This window comes from Penicillium samsonianum, assembly GCF_028829775.1.
Source record: "Penicillium samsonianum strain IBT 33392 chromosome Unknown utg000001l_segment0_segment0, whole genome shotgun sequence".
NCBI classification, from domain to species: domain Eukaryota; kingdom Fungi; phylum Ascomycota; class Eurotiomycetes; order Eurotiales; family Aspergillaceae; genus Penicillium; species Penicillium samsonianum.
This window is the reverse complement of record NW_026643259.1, coordinates 2,232,233-2,250,898: the sequence shown is the minus strand read 5'-3', so window position 1 is coordinate 2,250,898 and position 18,666 is coordinate 2,232,233. Positions and strand designations below refer to the sequence as shown.

Genomic DNA, 18,666 nt, shown 5'->3' with positions numbered 1-18,666 from the left:
TGTCACGTGCTAGGTTCTGCCAAGGAGTCTTTTCTAGCCTTAGCTTAGCAGAATGAAGCGTCATTCTTCTCCTTCCAGCTTTTCCTGCTACGGATCGCAGATCAAGGAGAAATAGAAGGTATAATTCATGCGATCTAATAACTATGGCTCTCGACATAATGAAAAACGAATATAAAATGATGCAAACGTAAATCAAGCGACATGGAGAAGACAATTACAAACTCTCAGAAATCAAAACAACATCCAGCATCCAAAATGAAGACCGAGGACGACCATCGAGTAATCTCGTTTATCTCGACCAGCTGGTCTCGTTGAATTGGAGGTCAATCAATTGCCAATCTTCTCAGCAAACCACACCACCAAATGACTGACAGTCGGGTGACTCCACGTCAACGTCGGGGGCACCGCAACCTTCAGCGTCTGCTGTAGCTGGCGACGCAAAGTGACCGTCATGACAGAGTCCACACCCAGATCAGCCAGGGCTGCCTTCGAATCCACATCCTCAGCTGTCATCTGCAACACCTTGGCGACACAGCCCCGGATCTTCTCATCCAGATACGTCTTGAGCTCCGGTCCTGACGAAGGCACCGCATCACTGCCACTGGAACCTGCAGCCGCCTGCTCGGTGCCAGAGAGCGTGCCCACGCGCCGCACCGCAATATCATTGAGGATGGACACCGGCACCGGCTCCCCGTCCTCAAAGGCGCGACTTCGCAACACAACTCCGTGGTCTATATCATATTTGGCGAGATGCTGCCAGGCAGCGAATGCCTCATCGCGTGTCACGTCCGTGATTCCCTTGGATTCCAACTCTGCGTTGATGAAGTCCGTGCTGGCACCCATACCAAGCCCCCGCCACGAAGTCCACTGGAAGGACACGGCCGCGTCGCCTAGGCGTGCCCGGTGCGTGGCCAGTGTATCCAAGAAGGCGTTGCCGCTGCCGTAAGAGGCTTGGCCAGTAAATCCGACCAGGTTTCCGCAAGAGGAAAACATGACGAAGAAATCAACGCTCTTCGGGGGGAAGACTTCATGCAGGGCTAGCGCACCCGCAATTTTAGGCGCGAGAACCCGGCTGAAGGCATCGCGTGTGGTTTGCAGCACCAGTTCGTTATCTAGGACACCGGCAGCATGGACGACACCCTGGACTGCAGGGAGGGAGAGGCGGTCCAGTGCCGTCGACAGCTGCTCCACCGCATCCGGCTTGGTGATGTCTAGCGGGAGGACATGGACCGAGGCGCCGCGACTCTCCAGGAGGCGGATCTTGGCGATGGTCGGCTGGAGATCCGTGCTGACCTGGTCCCAGGTTCGGCGAGGGGGAAGGGCGCGCCGCGAGATGAGCAGCAGACGCCTGGCACCCTTCTCGACTAGGAAGTCAGCGACCTCAAGTCCGAGGATGCCGAGACCGCCGGTGATCAGATACGTGCCCTCGGGGCGGGGAAGCAGGCGAGGACCGTCGCTGGCAGGGCGCAGCTTGGTGCGCGGTAGGCTGCGGAACCGGGAGGTGCGGGCGATTCCGTCGTTGATTCGGATGATGTCGGCCCCTTGGATGTATCGCATCGTCGACAGGGGCACGATGGGCTCTTCAACGTCGATGAGGGATCCCAGGTCGGGATGCTCACTGGCGATGATTCGCGCCAGGCCGAACAATGGGGATTGGGCCAGGGCGGTGGCTGTTTGACCGTCGCCCACGTTCGCAGTGAGAGTGAAGACTTTGATGGGCAGTGAGCCATTGACGATGAATTTGATCAGTTCGAGCAGGTTCCAAGTGAACGACTCGGATGCAGCAGGAACATCTGCCAACGAGGCGACCTCACCTGGGATGTAGGCCACAACGGTTCCCTTCTCGAGGGGGAGGGATGAAGCGTTGCTGAACAATTCCTCTGTGCTGGAGAACTGGAAGGATTGAATATTGGACGGCAAAGTCGCGGCATACTGGGCCAAGGCGTTAGAATCCGGCGAGACCAGAATCACCGTCGTGATGGACACGGGCTCTTCAGCCGGGGTGGCCGGTGGCCAGGCGATTTGATGAACGAGACTCTCCATACTGCCACTGACACCGGGGGTGCCTTCAATCTCGGAGAAGCGCATGGCTGTAAACTTAGCGAGGACCTCTCCCGTCTCACTCAGCACGCTAACGTGAGAGGTGGGCACTGCATCGGAGGCCTCCTCGACGTAGAGCCAGCTGATCTTAGGCGGATCCTCCTTGGTGAAGATCTCCACGCGCTCGATCTGGGCCGGCATCCGCAGCGCAGCTGTTTGGAAGACGGTAGAGCCGACGGAGGTGGCTGCATCGAGAATCGGGGCCCAGGAGGAAGAATCCCAGGGCAGGGGGTCATCCCCCAGGACGGCCGGATTGACATCAACGCGCGCCAGCATCTCCTTGGTATTGCGGATGTGCTCTGTTACCGCCCAGGGGAATCCCATGGCTGAGACGCCCACCTTGTCCAAGTAGTCAATCGAAAAGTTGTCTGCTAGTTTGGTGACCAGTCGCGCTTTGACGGCGGCGAGGTCGATGCGATCTACGGAACCCAGAACCTTCCGGTCCCAGTATGCAGTGGTGTGAGTGACCCAGGAGGCATCGTCATCCGACAGCGAGGGGTCACTTGAAATCAGCTGGGAAACGACCTTGACCTGATCTTGCTGCACCACGACCTGGACCGACCGTGGCGCGTTGATAGCAACGGGAACGCGAAGCACCACGTTCTGGAGCATCTGGCCGCCGGTGCCCTTCAAGAAAGTATTAATCAGACCTGCTGCTGGAACGATCTCGGTGCCATGCAGGGGATGGCTGCCGGGGAAGGGCTTCGATTCATTGTCCAGCCGGCTAGTGTAGACGAAGGTGTCGGTGCCGGGCACTGCGATGCGCTGTCCCAGAAGCGTGTGCTTCTCGACATCATGAGTGAGGCCAGTGTGGAGGGGCGCCGTCTCTATCTTGCGCCAGATGGGCTTATGCATCCAGGTCGTTGTGGGCAGTCCGGTCGCCCAGCGTCCAGGCATCTGCGCCGCCCAGTTCACTTCAGCGCCACGGCAATGAAGCTGTGCAATGCTGTGCAAGATGTGTTTCTCAGTCGGCTTTTTGCGAAGGAGAGTCGGGATGACCGCAAAGTCCTCCATGCCTGCGTCCATTAGCGTCTCGTTAATAGAGTGAGACACCACTGGATGGGTTGAGACTTCAAGGAAAAGGCGATGTCCATCTTCAACGGCCGCCTTGACGGCCGAGGTGAGACGCACGCGGTTGACCATGTTGCCGGCCCAGTATTCCACGTCGCGCAGGTCCTGGCCACGAGGGTCTACCAGTGCGGTGGAATACAGCTTGATTGTGGGACTCGTGGGGGCCAGCGCCTGTCCGAGCGCGTCTCGCAGAGGATCCACGAGGCCATTCAGGGTTGGACTGTGGAAGGCAATGTCGCTCTTAACGGTGAATGTTTTCACACCCCGTGCTTTGAAGGCTTCTGCAGTCTCGGCCACTATCTCCTTGTCTCCAGCCACCACACAGGAAGAAGGCGATGAATCGATGGCCACAACCAGATCCTTTCGGGAACCCAAGATCTCTTCGGTCTCGCTACTAGGAAGGTTGACGAGAATCATACCGCCCTTGCCCATGACCTGTCGGTATAACAACGCTCTGCGGGTCACGATGAGCGCGCCCTCTTCTGGGGATAAAGCCCCAGCCACAACACTAGCCGCGATTTCGCCGACTGAGTGGCCAATAACGGCCTGTGGAGTGATTCCTTTACTCTGAAGAACGGCACTGAGTCCGATTTGCATGAGATAAGTCAGGATCTGCACCCGATCAGACGACTCAAAATCGCCCGTCCGGAGTAGCTCGAAGGGTGACAGGCCAATCTCAGCTTGGATCAGCTCATCAAGTGGCTGGATGGCTCCGAAGAATACAGGATTGTGAATCAGTTGCTTGCCCATATCCGGCCACTGCGCACCGTGCCCGGAAAACACCCAGACAACGTCCTTGCTGATGTCTGCGCCCAATACACGGCTCTGGGTCGTGAATGGATAGTCGACTCCATTGGCCAGTGATTGCAGGACCTGGGCAGCATCAAGATGGTCGTCAACCACAAGCGCTGCTCGGTAGTCATGATGATCTCGTCGCGTAGCCAAAGTTGTGAGAATGTCACTCAGATTGTGATCTTTTCCCTCGGCAGTCATCCATTCCCGCAACGTTTTGGCCTGTAGTGCCAACCGTTTTTCCTGGGGGCCTGACAATAACAAAAGGGCTGGTCCGGTGGCTGCCCCATCATCAAGGGGGTCTGGCTGTAGGATAGGATTGAACTCCTCAATGACTGCGTGAGAAACGGTACCTCCGTACCCATATGAACAAACACCTGCTCGACGGATGGGGTCTGAGGAGGGCCACGGGGTGGCCTCCTGGACCACCTTCACGCCGGCCGTCTTCCAGTCGATCCGGCTATTGACATTTGTCAAGTTAGCCTGGGGCGGCAGGACGCCCTTTTGGATGGTCAGGATTGCTTTTATGAAGCCCATGACACCTGCACCAGCTTCCAAGTGACCGATATTGGGCTTGATGGACCCGATGTAGCACGGGTCGTCGGCGGGGCGGCCTGTGCCATAGACGCCTGCGATGGCGGATATCTCAGTTGGGTCGCCCAGGGGCGTAGACGTGGCATGGGCTTCCACATAGCGCACGGTGCTCGGGTCGACGCCCGCAACCTTAAGGGCAGTTCGCGCGGCTAGCTGTTGTGCTTTGGCATTGGGAGCCATGATACCGTTCGTCTTTCCGTCCTGAGCCACTGCACTGCCCTTGATGACGGCCAAGACGTTATCATGGTCGAGCAATGCACGGTGCAAACTTTTGAGGACGAGGGCGCCGGCGCCTTCACCTCTAGCGTACCCATGGGCGTCATCATCGAAAGACTTGCAAGATCCATCAGAGGAGATGGCTCCGGCTTTGTCGAGGACGCGAGTCAAGCCTGGTCCACAAAGGGCATTGACGCCTCCAACAATAGCTACCTGTGATTCTCCCAACCGGATGGCTTGAACTCCATGATGGACGGCGACGAGAGACGAGGCACAAGCCGCATCCACGGCGGTGCTGGGTCCCATCAGGTTGAGGTGATAGGAAATGCGATTGGGCACGCCACAATACGCGGTGCCGATGCCCATCCAGGCCTCGACATTCGGCAGATCCTCAAGCACTAGCTTGGAGTAGTCGTCTGAGTTTACACCCCAGAAGACCGCTGTGTCGCTCCCAGACAGGCTCTTGGCAGGAATACCGGCATCCTCCAGTGCTTCTGAGGCCACCTCCAGCGAGACTCGCTGTTGGGGATCCATCTGTTCGGCCTCCTTAGGAGAGATGCCAAAGAACTGACAGTCAAAGTCCTCCAGGCGATCTAGGAAATAACCACGTGAGGTTGTCTTCTTGAGCTCTTTTGCGTTTCGTGGGTCTCGACGATAGTAAGGCTCCCAGCGCATCTCTGGAATCTCGCTCACTGCACTTTTCTGACTGAGGAGCGATTGCCAGAGAAGCTCCGGGTTGTGGTTGCCTCCCGCTACGCGGCAGGCCATTCCCACGACGGCCACGTCGTTAGAGAATTCCTATTCACTGTCAGTCTGAGGAGCGCTTGTGGCAGAAGACGATGCAAAACATCGGGAATTGGGACCACAAACATATTCACTATACGCAGTCCCAGGGGTGTCAGCTGGTGCTGGGGAAGTTCCCCCAGAGGGGTATGTAGAAGGTGAAGTAGAATGCATGTCTATCAGTAGCAGTTCGGAGACTCAGTCTCCTTAGCAAAGTCAAGCTTATTCATTAAAATGTATACAGCTGTTGGTTATTGATGTTCCTTTATAGCTCTCGTTCACAAGTACAACGTCTGGACATCCTCCCCCTACCACCCTCCACGGCGGTTTCCTATCGTCCCGGAGAGGCCGACACCCAGAACATTCACAAGGAAGATCAACAATTGCAATAAGAGATAGTGGGCTGGGGTCCATTTTCCGCATTTGGACATCTTTATCTACATCCATTCGTCCATTCGGGGATATTGTCCAGGCTTCCGTCATAATGCAGCCAAGCTTCGCAAGAACGTGTTTTACTGAACATGTCTTACTGACGGATAACGGAGATCTACGGATACGAGCCAAGAATTAGGATCCCGTCCGTAAGCGGTGGCGATGGCGATCTCGAGTGTATTGTCACAGATTTGTGCAAAGCCTCCGTAAGCCCTAAGCCTGAACGGGATGCATGCTGATTAGCCCAAAGGAGTGCCGGGGATGATCTCTTCACAAGCTGCTAGATGAGATATTTCACCCTTTAGGAACCTCATGAGAACTCCGTGCAGACACTCCGGATGAGAATGTGCATCGCTAAATATACTCCCATGTTTTGATCAGGCCATTTCAGCATGCTTCAACCGGCAGCCCATGGGAAACTCTGCATGCGATAGTGGTAATTGAATGTCATAGCAAGTATATAGGTGCTGGTAGAGGCACAGGGTTCTTTCTCGGTAATTCTTAGGAGACGATCTCGAATATTCATGGTTCTATTGTAAAATCCGGCATTTACCAGTTGACCAACTATCGGAAGCATATCAACCACGATGGCCCCGTTTGTCCCCTACCACTACTCGGCGGGCCAGTCGACTATTGTTAAGTATGTAATTGGCTCCCTTTTCACTGCTGATTATGGGGCAAAAGGTTTTGGGATCGCTGACCGTAATCCAGATTTGGCGGTCTTCTCACCACCGAATTCCTTGAACCTCCACCGGGCCGTTGTTTTCTCTTCCGTCAGACATACCGCCACAACATTGAAGGCGCAATCCCGGAAAACCTGCGCAAGATCATCAATAGTCCCGATCGACCAAAGGGTCCGCCGCCGCATTTCCACCAATTTCAAACCGAGTACTTCCGCGTCGAGAATGGAGTGCTCGGTATTTCAGTGGACGGGGTCGTCCGCCGCATCACCCCAGAAGACGGCGAGATCTCGGTCAAAGCAGGCAGTGTGCATAACTTCTTCATTCATCCAGATTCTCCCGAGAGCATGACTGTCTACCTGAGTGCGTCGGACTCGGGGAACGACTACCAGCTCGATCGGGTCTTCTTCGAAAACTGGTATGGCTATTGGCATGATGCGTTGTTGCATGATGGAGGGATCGATTGGATCCAGTTCCTTGCGGTATGAATCTATTCTCAGCGCGCAATTCCCCTTGCCATCGGGGCTGACATCATAGTAGATTCAAGACGGCGGGGATGCCTATACACCCGCTCCTGCATGGGTCCCCTTCCGCCGACAGGTTGGATACTGGACATGTGTGATTGTGGGCCGGTGGATTGGGGGACTCCTAGGGTACAAGCCCTTCTTCCGGGAATACACTACGGATTGGGACTTTGCCGTCGCCAAGATGAAGGGTTCATTCTTCCAGCGGCATCTGGTGCATGCTGCATTCGAAGAGGAGAAATCCTGGGCCAAACAGGCAGCGCTGGAACCAAAGGCTAAGCCTGAAAATGCTGAGTTTGAGCCGTGGGTGGAGGATATGTCTCCCGCCCCATTGGCCCTGGGCGCAGTTGCGTATGAACAGGGGCTGTTCAACGGCGTACAGCCCGCGTCGGTGAATGGGTCCAATGGTCACTCTACGGGGGTTGAGAGCAAGTTGGAGCATCTAGGTTCTTGGACACAGCGACGGACAGTGGCCGATGATTCGGGCAAATAGAGACGTATTACCCAACACTTGTTAGTTCATACATGGATGAATCGCAGTTTGTGCTGAATTCAATCGTTATTTCCACTCCTTGCTTCCTGCGTAGGGCGAGTACGAGATGGGCTTTTGATTATTGCCTAGACTGAGATATGTTCAGGAAGAAACCGTGGAGAGTAGAAAGAGCAAGACTATGATGATCTCAAGATAACACATGACTTGACGTGGTGTGTCACTTGTCATCCATAGAACACTCCAGAGCTACATTTCTTATATACCCTATACAAAATAACTGCCGTTTCCCATGGATTCTTCTTTCTACATAGACTGTCAAACATAGAGGGATTGTCCCTCGTGCACCAGGAGCTAATAGGACGTCTAACCCCTCTTAGTATCCTCCAAGCCTGTAGCATACGCTTGACCCCCAACTGTTTATTCAGGCAAGGCTCCGATCTTATTTTTGGGAGCATTACGAAAGCTTAGTTGATATAATACCCAAGTAGATAGGATGGGATGCACCCGTAGACAATATGTCTAGCTATGAGAGCTCTATACGAGCGGACTCCGATTCTCCTTTAGGAACATGAAACCATCGCCCGCCTAGTTGAGTGCCAATCTCAAAATAGGTATTATCCCTTTTCCCCGCGGCGATGAGGAACATAAGTATATGTAGACAATAAGTCTTTCCTAGGGAGAACTTTCCGGCCACCCTGTCAACACTATGGATTTCCTACAGCTCGCACCAACGCATCTTCTGGCGATACTACTCAGCAGTACCAGCGCATTATTTGTTATCACGTATCTCCTCCGTTCAGGACATCGACCTGCAGAGCTCCCAGACGGTATGTGGTTGCAATGAAGTGGCGGAACTTCACATCTAACGTGTGCACAGGTCCTCCAACCGTTCCACTTTTTGGAAATGAACTGCAGGTGCCAAAATCAGATGCACATTTCCAGTGAAGGCCAACTCCCCTGTGATGTAACCGGGTAACATGCTAAGTGATTTCTGTAGGTTTTCCCGGTGGGCGAAGGAATATGGTGGCTTTTTCACGCTGAAGCGATATAACAACACCACCATCGTCATCAGCGACCAGAAACTGATCAAGACGCTTCTGGACAAAAAGAGCAACATATATTCCCACCGACCGGCATCCTTGGTATCTCACCTGATCACACAGAGTGACCATCTCCTGGTCATGCAGTATGGGGAGCGATGGCGCATGCTACGTAAAACCATCCATCAATACTTCATGGAACCCCGCTGCGAGCGCGACCACTGGAAAGTCCAAGAGGCGGAGGCCAAGCAGATGCTACATGACTTTCTGACCATGCCAGAGGATCACATGCTGCATCCCAAGCGGTACAGTAACAGTATCACCAATTCGCTTGTGTTTGGTATTCGCACCAAAACCATCCACGATGACTACATGAAGAAGCTTTTCTACCTGATGGAAAAATGGTCCTTGGTGCAGGAGCTTGGCGCTACCCCGCCTGTTGACTCGTTCGCTCTGCTGCGCTATGTGCCCCAGTGGCTGTTGGGCAACTGGCGAAATAGGGCGGTCGAAGTGGGTGATCTAATGCAGGACCTGTACCAAACTGTGCTAGACCAAGTTAAGGAGCGCCGCCAACGGGGTATTCAGCGCGACTCCTTCATGGATCGGGTTCTAGATACACTGAAACAGACTCCGCTCTCCGATAATGAGCTACGGTTCCTAGGAGGAGTTCTGATGGAAGGAGGGTCTGACACTTCGTCCTCGCTTATATTGACCATTATCCAGGCCATGACGAAATATCCAGAAGTGCAGGCAAAGTATGCCGACCGGGCCTGGTCTTTCATCCTCATCTTCTCAAGTAAGAAAGCTGACAAGGTGGTATTGCAGGGCTCATGCAGAAATCGACTCCATTATCGGATATGACCGCTCCCCGGCTTGGGCTGACTGGTCCAAGCTGCCCTATATCAACATGATCATTAAAGAGTCCCACCGGTGGCGTCCGGTCAGCCCCTTGGGCGTTCCCCACGCCGTCGCTGAAGGTCAGTTGAATCCGATCTTTTCCCTCCCGCCAAGAAAATAACCGAGAAAGAAAAAAAAATCAAACCCCGAAGAAATTGGCTAACAAGCCTTCGCAGATGACCACATCAATGGGAAACTCATTCCGCAAGGATCGAGCATCGTTCTCAATGTCTGGGGCATGCATCATGACAGTGACCGATGGCAGGAACCAGAACATTTCCAGCCTGAACGCTTCGCAGAGTTCCCAGCCTTGGCCTCAACCTACGCAGCGTCCGAACGGCGTGATCACCTTGGTTACGGGGCGGGCCGGCGCATCTGCCCGGGCATTCACTTGGCGGAGCGTAACTTGATCATTGGTGTTGCCAAGCTGCTCTGGGCCTTCGAGTTCCTCGAGCCACCCGGAAGCGACAGTGACATTTCAGCTCACTCTGGCGCTAGTAAAGGATTTCTTCATTGCCCCAAGGACTATGGATGTGCCATCCGTCTGCGTTCCCCCGAGAAGAGGGCGACGATTATGCGGGAATTTGCCGAGGCGCAAGAGGTATTCGCTCGATTTGATTAGTTAGATTAGAGGATATGCACTTGAATGTGATTCTTATCACCCTCCCCTCTCCATTGGGTATTTCCATGCGAACTCGTGTCCGACGAAAATATCTACGCTACTATGTCTGTCATCTCGGCATCAAACCCTATTCTTATGTAGATCATCCATGTAATCAACGCAAAACCCTTCCGTGTGGATACATTCAAATTGATTGAAACCCCCGATCGGCGTGGCATTCCTTTTCCTAACACCTTACATCCCATCCCGTGCTTCAATCAATTGGCTACTTTGCTTCTAATGGCGTAGTATTTTCGTTGATAAGACCGCGGAAGCGGCAAGGCCAGTCAACTCGGTCTAGTTGTGCATATTATGATTACCACATGGCTACTACATCGTACCTGGAATAGGCAATCTGGATCCTTCTCCAAAAATACGTTTTTAATCCCTGCACATATGCACGTCGTATTGGAGAATGGCATAATGCATAATTGCCAACTCCGTTTCCGCAGCCAATGCATGTCGCCCAGAGGAGCAGCGGAACCGCGGACCTCACTCCCATTCTTCACAGATTGGATCTGACTTTTAAGATAAGGTGATCGTCATAGCACGCCTTTGAGGCGTTGGCTGGAGTTCGCGGAGTTTCTGGATAGGACGTGGGGGTGAATTATCGTGAAGAATCTCTTTAGCGCTGGATGGTAGGATTATAGAACTCACGCTAGGATTTAATTTGATTTAATTTGATATTTAATTATTATTTTTATTCGGCATCGCATGTGCCTATTCCGCTTAGTTAGTATATTTCTTCAGCATCACCCATGGAGTATGCATTAATAGTCCTGATTTTATCTCCCTTGATCTATACTGCCTAGGATTATATATCGTCTATATTACTATTGTATTTCCTACCATATAAATGTCGATCACACATAGATACATTGCCAATCTAGGGCTAAGCTTTTGCAGTAATACTTGGGCAATCTGGGCAAAACTATATATCTGTAAGGTCACTGATCTATAGCAAGATGGGACCCCCTGTTCACGCCAAGTTATCTACGAATACATGCACGAAGTAGGTATAAGGTCTAAGGTTTATTATCTTATCTGTCTGACTTGGACCAATAGCACAATCCCGCGTGGACGATCATCGCTTATGACTCCAACAAAGAGAAGTGGCGAATTAGGCCAATTTTGGTAATGTCCACGATAATATCTGAGAATAGCTGACGAGATGACACACTAGTGGGATTTTGGGTGTGTTCCTAGGTAGCATTCGGCTTTTTTTCTCGTTTGTTTTTCCCTTCTTGTTCGTTTTTTTCATGCAAGTCTCATGCCGTGCAGGGATGCCCGGTGATCCCTGCTTTTGCATGTACTTTTGTCCTCGGCCAAGATCCGCAACCTCAGGCATCCAACCCCAACACCGCGCATCTGATTTTCCCTTTGCGCGATCTGCCTCCTACCCCCCCCCCCCCACCTCCGCCCCTCCCATCTAGTCTCGAGTAGTCCAGAGGGAAATTCCTTTTAAGGTTCCGACCGCCATTTGGAGTCGACTGAAACTGGTCTGAATGAATATCTGAATTGTCTTGTTCTCTTCACCGCTCCGTCATGTACTCCACTTTCTCCGCCAACTTCGATACCACAATCGACGCCTCCCGTGAGAGATCAGCCACTCCTATCACAGCTCCACGACCCAAGCGCAACCAGGTCGCCCGGGCCTGTGACTGGTGTCGGCTAAATCGTGTACGATGTGATGACAAGCAGCCATGTCAGAACTGCTTGAATCGCGGAGGTTCTTGCAGCAACACAAAGCCACAGGAGGCCACCTCGCTCCCGGCTGCAAACCGGTAGGAAACCAATATCCAGCCCCCTCAGAATCACATCGGGATGAGCGTGAATGGCCTGCTGATCTATATCGACAGAGAGATGCAAAGGTTACGAAATAAAGTCAAGGACCTTCAGGATCAGATCGCGAAACTCAAAGATGGAGCGGAAATCCAAGCACAGACGGGTTTCGCGACGCCACCACTGTCGGATGCTGCCCACACCTCGTTCGACTTTGCGGACCTCACCAATACTACGGAAGGATGGCAAGGCCTCCAGCAGACGGGGCAGATTCACTACGGGCCCTTGTCATCTTCATATTTTGTCTCTCGAATCAGTCGCTATCTCTCCCAAGCACTCAACCAGCCAATAGAAGATGCGAAGTTGGAGGCATGCATGGCACGCTTTCATTATATTGCCCCCTCCCATCAACCGTCTCGATATGATGCAAGCCCGGCCAGCCAGGCGGATCAGTCTACGGACGAAAATGAGGAGGCCGAGGATCTGACCCGGTCACAAGAGGAACACTTTCTCAATCTGCTCTGGCAGTCTTTTCATTGTGTCTATCCTATCCTCGACGAACGCGATTTTCAGCAATATTATGACTCATTATGGTCCAATTCCACAGATGGAATGTCTACCCGGAAGCCGTCCGCCTTGGTCGATGTGCTGTTGGCAGTCTGTATGCAGTACAGCAGCACGTTCTTCGTCAGCGAAGACAACCAGCAGGGAGATCCGGAGTCTGGATGGCAAGCCAAAAACGCGAATCTAGCCAGTCGAACTTACTACCAGAGGGCCCAGAGGCTTTTGCAGAGTGAGCTCGAAAATCCAACTATCATGGTCGTGCAGAGTCATATCTATTCGATTGTCTACTTGTACAACACCTCCCTGCTGAATACGGCGCATATTAACCTGGGGGCTACGCTGCGAATCGCCCATGCTCTGCGGCTGCATATCCGCCCACTGGACGGGACATCCTCGGAGCAGCAGGAGCTACAGCGCCGGATTTGGTGGACGCTTTATCGGATCGACATCCAGCTTTCAATGACCCTGGGTCGGCCGCCACTCATTCAGCTGTCCCATGTCAGCTGCGGGCTACCGGGAGATGGTCGCGAGCACGCCCGGTTATCTGGCACAGTCCTCCTCACGAATCATGAGGATATTAGTTGGCTCAGCTTCCATGTCCAGTGCACGAAGCTCATATATCTCGTCCAGGGCGTGCAAACAGCATTACATCGGAAATGTTCCCAATTGCTGAACGGGGATAAGGTCAAGGATCTATATGAGGACCCGCGCCTCCTCGAGACCTTGGCCGAGTTTCTCGGACAGGAGATGACAGCCATTCATAACTGGGTTCAAAATGTGCCGCAGTCCTTATGTAATGCTCGCAAGGGGGCGGGTGAGCCCTTCTCCACCAACCGGGACATGCTGAATCTGTGCCCGTATAGCCCGCTCTGGTTGCAGCGCCAACGCCTCCTGCTGGAGCTCCACTATCACCATCTTGTGATCTCGACACTGCGTCCCTTTATCCGATTCCCTCCCGTCAGCTCCTCCATGACCCCGCGGACCGACGGTTACAACATCTCCTGTCTGAATCACGCCATGGCGATCACCAGTATTCTAAACCAAGTGCTGTCTGAGACGGATCTCCTGCGCGGCTGGTCGCCCATCTTCCAGTACCAGTGGGATGCCATTCTGTGTACCCTGGGATTCGTGCTCGCCAATTCCGTCTGTCCCCCGACACCGTCTGCCCGCAAGTCACTGCAGACGGCGATTCGCACGCTGGACCTAGTCAGTGATCACTTTTTGGCAGCCAAAAATGCGGCGCAGGTCGTCCGCGAAGTGAGTTGCCAGGCCGATCGACTCATCAACAACGTCCAACAAGGTCTGACACGGCGACAAACGCCGCGTGCCAACCAGTCCTTGTCCACCAGGGCGCAGAATCCCAGGCCGCAGTCGAACCAGATCTCGTTCGTCTCGCCCGGGCAACCCGAAGTCCGGCCCAACTCACTCAAGCGGGCGCTGCCACCTACTACCCTGGAGGTATCACAACATCAGCCAATGCCTAACTTTGAAGCGCGTATGCAGTTAATGGACATGATGCCCATTGGGTCATTAGCCGAACTATCCCCTTCTTTGGGGACGACGGAGTCTATGTCGATGCCCTCGGCCACGTCTGCCGACATGGTCATAGGCACTGAAGCCCAGTGGTTGCATGCGAGTTCGATGATCCTGGATTCTTGGACGACGAACTCGTGATTCGCCGTGTTCTCTTTCACTGTTATTTATTGTTTTGTCTTGGCGATTTTTATATTTAGTCCGACTTAGAGTACCGCCATCTCTAACCCTAATCCACGGTCCTTAACCAGGCAGCGGGTTCTGCTAGGTGGAGAGAAATAGAAGATATACAAACTGGATGATAACTGATTTATAGCACATATGGACGTGTATGTACCGGATTTTGGAGTTTTAAATGTCGGGATCAAATCTATATTGAACAAGATTAAACTACAAGTACTCTGATAATTCTCGTGGTCTTCGCACTTCTCGCTCCTCATCTAGATTATGCATTCTAGCCTCAACATCCCACGGCCATAGACTTTGGCTAGCAGTGAAGATTGTGGCAGTCTACCTCCCAAAGATGTGTTTCTTCCCCCCTACCTCTTTTCTCCATATATTATCCTCCCAACACGTGCGAATGGACTTCGATGATCTACCAAGGTTGCAAAACAACAGTCACCTCGAGTTTTTCAGTGGATACAAAACCTGGGCAATTCCCCCGAGGAATTGGGAACAGCGGCTCAAATTGGATTATACTTCGATGTTGCTAAAGGTGAAAAGAAACATGCGCGATTTCTAGCCAATCATAGCGCGGTCGTATCCGTATATATGGAGCCCGTGGAGATTTGATCAGTCGTTATTATTGACACTTCCGGAGGTCATACAAAGTTCCCGCGTAATTGACCAAAAGAGGAATCGATTGGCCGACAAGAATTGCCGCGTATAGTACCCAATCTAGAAATAGATGGTCCCTCGCGCAGCTTTCAATTTCGTTTACTCGTATTTCTGTTGTTCGGATGGTAAGCTATGACTCACATTATTTGTGACGCCTGGTTCATTTGGACTTGACGCACTAAGTAGGACGCCGTCAAACCCGTCAACCCCATCGGAAATCTCGCAACGGATGCCTCGTATGCAAGAAACGACACATCAAGTGTGACGAACAACAGCCCTCCTGTGGAAACTGCGAGATTTCCAAAAGAGAATGCCACTACTTGGTTATAGTGAAGAACAAGCCCAGCAAATTATCGTACGACCAAGAGCTCACTACTTTAATCTGGCGTCAGGCGGAAACCACATTGCGACAGTCGCATTCGCCGACCAGGAAAGATTCTCACGTCCACGAAGCAGACGAGCTTTTCACTTTCGGGCACTTGGGCTTGCTCCATCATGTCGAAAACAACATGAGCGAATGGCTGATGGCTACAGAACAAATGAAGCCGCTCGTCGATGTCTATCTTACATTCGCGCTGAAAACACCTTGCCGAATCCTCCAAACGACGCTATGCAATGAAATTTTACATCGACGTCCTGGCCGAGCTTTTAACAGTTAGCCAACAGTACAATTCCTTCCTTTCTGGTATGTTCCATATCATATTACCAATAAATCATTTCAATGCTAAAGTCCATCAAGACTTCCTCCCAATGGCGGTTGAATCCCCCGCCCTAGCAGATGCCTTGGTCGCTTGGTCATCGGGTCACCTCTCCGTCTATGACAGCGCCTATCATATAACCGCTCTAGAGGCACGAGCCGCCTCCCTTCGCGCACTCGCAAAAGCTTTAACTTCAGAGGATATTGCCAGTCGGGAGACGAATTCCAGAATATAAAACGAGCGTTGGGGGTTCTGGAGTGGATATGGAAGCGTCGAGCTCAGGGAGGAGTGGGAAACAGTCAACTGGATTGGCAGGATATCGTTGGTCAGCAGAGTGATGATCTTCTTTTGACATAACAAGGTCTCTCCAAGCTAAGGGTCCAGTGATTACAATGAGGCACATGGCCTATGACCCGGTGTATCTGTAGTGAGTTCATATATTATTGTAGAGTGTGCTGGGGGAAGCATTTGAATACATCTAATCATAGTATCATGAAATCTCGTCAGGGGGTTAGTTGGTCATCTGTATTCAGTAACCAGTTTTACACGGCACAAAGTTGGGGACGGTTACACTTCTAGACCTTTGCGTTTCATTACCTATGAAATATATTTGACAGGCCATTTATATATTGATATCATTGATATGTACTGGCCTTCTATTTAGGTAGACGTAAAGATTTCTGTTATCATGTACTTTCATAAATCGGCCCTTTCTAGCAACTGGGCCTCGACAAGCCTCATGGACTATAAAACCGTTGGTCCTGTCGCATGGCCCTATAAGTCCTATAGGAAATTCCAAAACTTTAGTCCCACTTCCCACAGGGCTCGGAGAACATCTCGTCGTGTCAATTTATCCTGGTGGCCTGGCACAGACGACCACCAGCCTCGACTTGCCAGTCCTCACTGCCAACAGCCGTCGGGGCGTAGAATGTCTGGAACGGATCATATTTCGTCTTGATAGCGTACAGCGGATTGTAGTTGCGACCGTAAAAGGTATGTTTCCAGTCTGGCTGTTGGGGATCCGCCTGTCTGTATAGTTAGCCAGTAGTCTGCGAATCATGAATGTCCCTCGCCTTGCCTCATTCATATAACACCCCGAATCTGGACTCAAAGCTGTCAGGATTGGCACCCATTTGGTCGTCATTCGGTCTGCCAGAACTTTCATCTCGGTGAGGTTGGCAGCACTGGGCCAGTCCCTGGAGTATATGTGTGTCAGCGAGCATATTGAAACAAAGTGTTTGCACAGCATGTAGGAAACGAAAAACGTACGTAGTCAAGATGACAGTCATTGCTGCTGTACGCCACGCAGGAAGAACGGAGTTCCAGATATTGCCGGTTACAGATGATGAGACATTTAGACCAATACCCACGAACGTAACTCCATCCGCGGTGATTTTCTGGACCGCATCCGTGAGCTGCGAGTTGTTGTGTTGGATGAGGTCGAGCGGGAGAAGGCGACCTCCATACTGCGCGTTCTGCACCAGTTGCGTCGGGTTGGGCTCGATCAGTTTCATATAATGCTGGAAATAGGACGGCGACTCGGTGATGTTCAGGGTATAGGAGATGTCCAGTTTGTGCAGGTCCTGCAGAAAGGGGGCCAGCAGCTTCTTGGCCTCCACTGCTGTATGAGCAGGCAAAGTCAGCGGGGTGAGCAGGAACGACGAGTTTGTGATCTGTGCGATGGCCATTCCACCAGCCGCGGTGTATGTGGGTAGGTGACGATGGTAGTGCCCTATTGCTTCAAAGAAATGGTGCGACGAAGGGTTCTTATTCTTGAATTGGAGAACGACACCAGTGACGGGAAAGTCGGGAAACGCCTTGACGGTCATGGCGTACACGACACCATATGTCCCTCCACCACCTCCGCTTAGCGCCCAGTACAGATCCGGGTTCTGGGTGGGTGATGCGGTAAGCAACCGTCCCATCCCATCCACAACCTCCCATTCCAAAACCTGGTCGGCTCCAAGACCGAACCGAGAGCTCAGGGCTGAGTGACCCCCTCCTTGTGTGAACCCCCCGGCGGGGCCTACAGTGGTACATTCCCCGCCAACTACCACAAGCCCTTTTTTATGGGCAGCCGGGTTAATGTCCGCGCCTTGAATACCTGCTGTTATCCGCGCGGCGGGCCCGGTATAGTGCGTGCTGGTGTAGTTCAGGAAGTCAATGTCTTTAATAAAATGGGTCCAGATGGATAGTGCGCCGGCACCCGTTGATTTCCCTGCATAACTAGGATGAAGTATCAGCGAGGGAACATGTTATCTATACTGGATGATGCATACTCATGGCCTGTGTTGCGAATGACGAGACGGATGTTTCGTTCCTGGGAGAATCGAATGGTCTGAATAAAGTCATCTGGTGAGCTGGCATTGACCGCATAGCGCACCATCGCACCAAGCGTGCAGGGCTTTGATCGGGGGGTAAAGGCATCGCAGGTTTCATTGGCTACGGGGGCCGCCATGATGGAGGAGGAGGACGCATCGCTATTGAATGAGGTTGATTGAGCAGCCGGCGACGGGGATCGTTGTGTAGATTGTAATACTTACTGGAGCTCTGGCTTCGTCCAATGCTGTCTCAGAGAATTACACTCACTGGCAGTATAGAAGGGGTCATGACAGGGCTGTCCCAGTGGTTGTGTGTTCACTAATCGTCCGCCAATTGATGTATTGAAGCGTGCCCAGTCGTTTGAGGAAGGCCAACAACTATCATCGGGCATGCATCGGCAGTTCGAGGAGAAGCTGGTGGACACTTGGAGAATAGAAAAGACGCACAACAGAATAAGAGATGGGGATTGATGAAGACGCATTGTGAAGCGGGCTATCCAGCTGATCTAATTGCTTGCTATACTACGAGCCGGTCGAGGGGAATATTCTTATAGTTTCACCACGAGCTTCTTGTGACCATCGATTCTCCAAAACCTTGAAAATGGCATTGAGTTGCCCTACCCCGACACCAGATCGGAGGGGGATGTC

At 52.4% G+C, this 18,666-nt stretch overlaps 6 protein-coding genes across 6 annotated transcripts; 4 read left to right on the top strand and 2 right to left on the bottom strand.

Annotated features, from left to right (window-relative positions):
- Positions 1-327: 327 nt before the first annotated feature.
- Positions 328-5,645, bottom strand: N7471_000873 (type I polyketide synthase; the record flags this gene model as incomplete). Its single annotated transcript, XM_057273594.1, has 2 exons — positions 328-5,571; positions 5,622-5,645. The coding sequence occupies 2 exons, from the start codon at positions 5,643-5,645 to the stop codon at positions 328-330; spliced, it is 5,268 nt and encodes a 1,755-aa protein (XP_057141773.1).
- A 930-nt stretch (positions 5,646-6,575) lies between these two features.
- N7471_000872 (uncharacterized protein) lies at positions 6,576-7,685 on the top strand (the record flags this gene model as incomplete). The annotated part of the gene is made up of 3 exons (XM_057273593.1): positions 6,576-6,628; positions 6,700-7,150; positions 7,209-7,685. The coding sequence occupies 3 exons, from the start codon at positions 6,576-6,578 to the stop codon at positions 7,683-7,685; spliced, it is 981 nt and encodes a 326-aa protein (XP_057141772.1).
- Positions 7,686-8,391: 706 nt separating this feature from the next.
- On the top strand, positions 8,392-10,244 carry N7471_000871 (cytochrome P450; the record flags this gene model as incomplete). Its single annotated transcript, XM_057273592.1, has 5 exons — positions 8,392-8,512; positions 8,563-8,626; positions 8,683-9,480; positions 9,551-9,702; positions 9,799-10,244. 5 exons carry the CDS (start codon positions 8,392-8,394, stop codon positions 10,242-10,244), a joined length of 1,581 nt encoding a protein of 526 aa, XP_057141771.1.
- Positions 10,245-11,705: 1,461 nt separating this feature from the next.
- N7471_000870 (Zn(II)2Cys6 transcription factor) lies at positions 11,706-14,303 on the top strand (the record flags this gene model as incomplete). The annotated part of the gene is made up of 2 exons (XM_057273591.1): positions 11,706-12,067; positions 12,143-14,303. The coding sequence occupies exons 1-2, from the start codon at positions 11,829-11,831 to the stop codon at positions 14,301-14,303; spliced, it is 2,400 nt and encodes a 799-aa protein (XP_057141770.1). The 5' UTR covers positions 11,706-11,828.
- Positions 14,304-15,313: 1,010 nt separating this feature from the next.
- On the top strand, positions 15,314-16,173 carry N7471_000869 (uncharacterized protein). The gene is made up of 2 exons (XM_057273590.1): positions 15,314-15,684; positions 15,739-16,173. The coding sequence occupies exons 1-2, from the start codon at positions 15,615-15,617 to the stop codon at positions 15,930-15,932; spliced, it is 264 nt and encodes an 87-aa protein (XP_057141769.1). The 5' UTR covers positions 15,314-15,614; the 3' UTR covers positions 15,933-16,173.
- Positions 16,174-16,542: 369 nt separating this feature from the next.
- N7471_000868 (FAD-dependent oxidoreductase) lies at positions 16,543-18,155 on the bottom strand (the record flags this gene model as incomplete). Its single annotated transcript, XM_057273589.1, has 4 exons — positions 16,543-16,722; positions 16,776-16,893; positions 16,967-17,923; positions 17,977-18,155. The coding sequence occupies 4 exons, from the start codon at positions 18,153-18,155 to the stop codon at positions 16,543-16,545; spliced, it is 1,434 nt and encodes a 477-aa protein (XP_057141768.1).
- Positions 18,156-18,666: the final 511 nt, after the last annotated feature.

What these genes read in the sequence shown, in the direction of transcription:
- N7471_000869 (XM_057273590.1), top strand. Translation starts at nt 15,615, where the DNA reads ATGAAATTTTACATCGACGTCCTGGCCGAGCTTTTAACAGTTAGCCAA. An exon ending in GTACAATTCCTTCCTTTCTG is followed by an intron (nt 15,685 to 15,738) that starts GTATGTTCCATA and finishes AAGTCCATCAAG; the next exon opens with ACTTCCTCCCAATGGCGGTT.